The 4,406-nt window shown below is 58.5% G+C and overlaps 1 protein-coding gene across 2 annotated transcripts in view; it reads left to right on the top strand.

The window, feature by feature from the left end:
* The window catches only part of VEGFA (vascular endothelial growth factor A), a 14,948-nt gene extending 11,181 nt beyond the window's left edge, over positions 1-3,767 (top strand). For both annotated transcript variants that reach the window (XM_044917658.1, XM_044917660.1), the window contains exons 5-6: positions 1,031-1,162; positions 3,320-3,767. In XM_044917658.1, the coding sequence (XP_044773593.1) occupies positions 1,031-1,162; positions 3,320-3,341 (154 nt within the window). In that variant the 3' untranslated portion in view covers positions 3,342-3,767. The remainder of the gene's footprint in view (positions 1-1,030; positions 1,163-3,319) is intronic.
* Positions 3,768-4,406: the final 639 nt, after the last annotated feature.

The raw sequence follows: 4,406 nt of genomic DNA, 5'->3' as shown, positions 1-4,406 counted from the left end.
CCCCCCCCCCCAGTGTCTCTCTCTCACTCTCACTCCACTAATTGGCACCAGCAGCTAGATGCGGTGGTGGCGTGGCTGGTCCAGGGTCGGGCTGGCCAGGTGGGCAGAGTGGGCCCGGAGGATCCAGGGAGGGGCCTCCGGCTTGGCTGGGCACCGCCTTTCTTTCACCCACTGGGCACTGGTGGCGGGCCCATCTGGCGCAGGTGCCAGGCACTGGTGCCTGCTCACCCAACTGGTTTCCACTGCTCTTGGCTTCTGCACTTGTCTGGAAGCTGAGGGTAGTGGGGCGGGCAGACGTGGCGTGAGGAAGGGGTGCAAGTGACTCGAAGCAGCCTGTTGTCAGCTGCAGGAGGAGGCCGGGTGGGGTCAGGCACCGTATGGCAGCCCCTCCTCGTGGACCTGGGGCCTCCGGAGGGGAGCCCTCTACTCTGGTCTGATGCACGGCACCCACAGAAACCTCCCTGTAGGTTTGGAGGCTCTTCCTCTGGGTTGGAGGCTGTGGTGGGCCCTTTGGCCACCAGTGGCCTGGCTGTGGACGCTGCCTCTGGGCTTGGCCTGATGTGGTGCCCTCCTTCAGCCTGCCTTTGGTGGAGGGGCCCGGGCCTGAGGGGCCCTGAGGGGCACAGGGGGAAGGTGGCCCGGATTGCTGTCCCCAGCAGGTGAAGAGTCAAGGTGTACTCTTTCGGGGGCGGTAGCCGTTGGGGCCCTGTGGCCCAAGACTTGAATTTGTCCCTACGGGACAGCACTCCCCCTTACAGTGTCCTCTCCTTGCACTCTCTGCCCACCTGTGTCTGCCTCTTCCTGCAGGCAGGCTTCCTAGCCAGTGCTGCCTCTTTCCGCCGCTCTCTCTGTCTTCCGCTGCAGCACTCGGATCCTTCCAGGGCTTGGAAGGGGCAGGGGGGCCAATGAGCTGGGTGGGGGTGCAGCTGCGGACTGTTAGGGGGTGTTGCATGGTTTTTTTTTTTTTTTTTTTTTTTCTCTTTCTCTGCTGACGCTCTAGCTTAGATGTCTTTCCTTTTGCCTTTTGCAGTCCCTGTGGGCCTTGCTCAGAGCGGAGAAAGCATTTGTTTGTACAAGATCCGCAGACGTGTAAATGTTCCTGCAAAAACACAGACTCGCGTTGCAAGGCGAGGCAGCTTGAGTTAAACGAACGTACTTGCAGGTTGGTTCCCAGAGGGCGAGCAAGTCAGAGAGGGGCTTCACACAGAGATGGGGAGAGAGAGAGAGAGAGAGAGAGAGAGAGAGAGAGCTTGCACGCACGCGCACCAGAGGGGCCAGCTGCTTGCTCGGCTTCTAGCTGCCTGCCTGGTGACTGACCGCCGCCTTCTCTGCTTGCGGGGCCCCTGCGGTGGGACGCAGGTGCTGGCCTGGCCTGCTGGGGCCTGTTCCGAGGTTGCCCTGGTTGCCTGAGGGGTTAGCCTGGTGTGGCTTCATGTGACGGTGTGGACGCAGGCTGAGTGTTGTGTCCTGTGGTCCTGTGGTGTCCTGTGGTGGCTGTTGGTCCTGACGTTGTTATCACTACCTTGCTACTAATACAGAGGGCCCTTCTTGGTGTGGGGGCTGCTGCCGTCTACAAAGCTCAGACGCTCTTGGGGGCCTTGCCACCACCCTCTGAAGTCCGCACCGCTGGGCTTCTCATCCCCTCAGTGTCCCTCACGGGGGCAGGGGGCGAGTCCCTCCGAGACTGGGGTCCCCGAGGGCACGGGCTCCCGCTGTTGGTTTGGGGTGGGTTGGAGATTTAACGTTTGGGGGACACTAGATACTTTTAATACTCCAGTTACTCATGGTGACAACCCCAAACAGCCCACATATTTCCAAATGCCTCCAGGATGGGCGGGTCGGGAACTCCTCACGGGAGGGCCTGGCTTTTATTCACCTGGGTGACCCTCCAGGCATCTGTACCTTTGTCCTCTGAGCACACTGGGGACCTAGAAAGTGTCAAGTATGTAAGCGAATACGTGACTGAGTTCAGGGGGTAAGGTCAGGAGCACAGAGCCGTGACAGGTTGGCTGGCCATCTTTCGATGCCTACCAGTCCGGCCTTTGCTCAAAGGCTGGGAGCCCTCTGGGCCAGCCTGAGTTTCACCCAGGGAGGGGGTCTTATATGGGGATTCCCTGGCAGGATCAGGGTGCCCCCAGCTAGTCCAGATGCTCCATTAACAAAGTCCTTGGAATGTGGCTGCCTTCCCCACCCCCGTGTTCTTGTGGCTGTGGATGTTCAAGGGATGCTGGGGACCAGGCCCTGGGCTGTTGGTGCAGGCTTCTCTCTGTCTCGGTGGTATGTGAGGATAGGAAGTGTATGTGAGTGCTGGGCTTGGGGCTCTGCCTAACTCCAGGGCCCAGTGAGGGGTCTCCACATGCCCCGGGGGCTTTGGGGAAGGTGAGGGCTTTATCATTTTCACGTTTTCTGTGGGGATTATTCTGCAGAGAGACTGTCTGGGATGGGGTGTGTGAAGTGACCTGGGGGCTAACAGAAGTTACCCCAGCCTCCAGAGACCTCCCCCTGTATGGGGGAGTTTCAGGACCCCAAACTGGGGGCTTAGGATGCCCATTGCCAGGCTCTCAGAAGGGCGGGGCCTGCTCTGACCTCTCATAGTAGAGAAGGGAAAAGGCAATAAGTCCCAGGGGCAGGGGCATGACACGAAAGCTCTTGGTGTCCCCTCTGCTTGGACAGGAGCAGCGCAGCGAATGATCACCTCTCGCCACCCAGCAGCCTGGTACCGGGGGCCCGCTGCGGCCAGCATGCTGAAGAAACAAGGCCTGGAGGGAGGGCATGGTGAAGGGAGATGTGTCCCTCACGGCCTCGCCGGAGCAGCCCCTCCCTTTCAGCTGGCCCTAGCCCTGGGTCAGGGTGCTCTCCCCACTCTCTTCCGCAAGCCAGCCCCATAGAGGCAGAGCTGAAGCCCCTCTCTCTGTGGGCACTCTTTGCTGACTAACTCGGTCCACTTCTGGTCACCATCAGCTCTTAAATGCCAAGTAGGGACTGTTCTTAAGTATGCGTTCATTTGTCGCCTCTGATGGCATGTCCCCATGTCCTTGTCTTGTCTCAACTAGATTGTAATCTCTAGAGGGCAGAGGGGAGTCCTGGACTCAGCTCCTGCCTGGGGGGGGGGAGGGGGTGCCCACCCCGTGGGCGGGGGCTGGCTCTCCCCTCCCGCGGGGCTCCTTGAGGCCTTGCCGTGCTTTCGCCATCCTCTCTGCCGCAGGGACCCTGGGCTCCCGGGAAGGGAAGGCTGCCTGCCTCACTACCGCGTCCCCGCGCCCGGCCCTAACCCCGCGCCCGGCCCTAACCACCAGCCTCTGTTTCCCGTCTGCCGCAGATGTGACAAGCCCAGGCGGTGAGCCGGGCTGGAAGAAGGAGCCTCCCTCAGGGTTTCGGGAACCAGACCTCTCACCAGGAAAGCCTGATTCAGAACGCTACAGAAACCACGCCGCCGCCACCACCACACCAACCATCGCCATCACCAGAACAATCCTGAATCCAGAAACCTGAAATGAAGGAAGAGGAGACTCTGCGCAGAGCACTTTGGGTCCGGAGGGCGCGACTCCGGCAGAAGCATTCCCGGGCAGGTGACCAAGCACGGTCCCTCTTGGAATTGGATCGCCATTTTATTTTTCTTGCTGCTAAATCACCGAGCCCGGAAGATTAGAGAGTTTTATTTCTGGGATTCCTGTAGACACACGCACCCACATACATACATTTATATATATATATATATATATATATATATATTATATATATAAAAAAATAAATATATATATTTTATATATATATATAAAATATATATATTCTTTTTTTTAAATTAACATTGCTAATGTTATTGGTGTCTTCACTGGATGTATCTGACTGCTGTGGACTTGAGTTGGGAGGAGAATGTCCCTACCCAGATCCCAACAGGGAAGAGGATGGGAGGGGAGACTCTGGCATGATCTTTCGGTCCCTCTTAGGAAAGCCAGGGTCCCCTTCCCTGCCCAGGAACGTGCATGGCCAGGGCATGGGGGCAAATTTGGCCTGCTTTTGGGAACACCGACAAACCCAGCCCTGGCCCCAAGCCTCTATACCCTGAGTCAAATGGACAGACGACAGGTACGGGGACGAGGACACTGGCTCTGACCAGGAGTTTTGGGAGCCTCAGGACACTGCTGTACTTTGGGGATCCTCTCTGCATGCTGCATGGGCATCCTGCCCCCCAGGGGCACTGCCTGGAAGATTCAGGAGACCAGGCAGCCTTCACCTACTCTTCACTGGCTCCCGAGATGCCCAGGGCACCGCTGCCAACAGATGTCTTGGCAAAAAGAAGAGAGACATTGGTGGAGGAAGGGCCGCCTGGCGGCAGCTTGTCCTCCAAGGAGAAGGCCTCCTGCCTTGGCCTTCTCCCAGTTCCCCTTCCCGGGTGCAGCCCAGGA

This window comes from Neomonachus schauinslandi, chromosome 8, assembly GCF_002201575.2.
Source record: "Neomonachus schauinslandi chromosome 8, ASM220157v2, whole genome shotgun sequence".
Lineage (NCBI taxonomy): Eukaryota > Metazoa > Chordata > Mammalia > Carnivora > Phocidae > Neomonachus > Neomonachus schauinslandi.
Note: the sequence above shows the minus strand (reverse complement) of the source record. Positions and strands in the feature narration are given on the sequence as shown.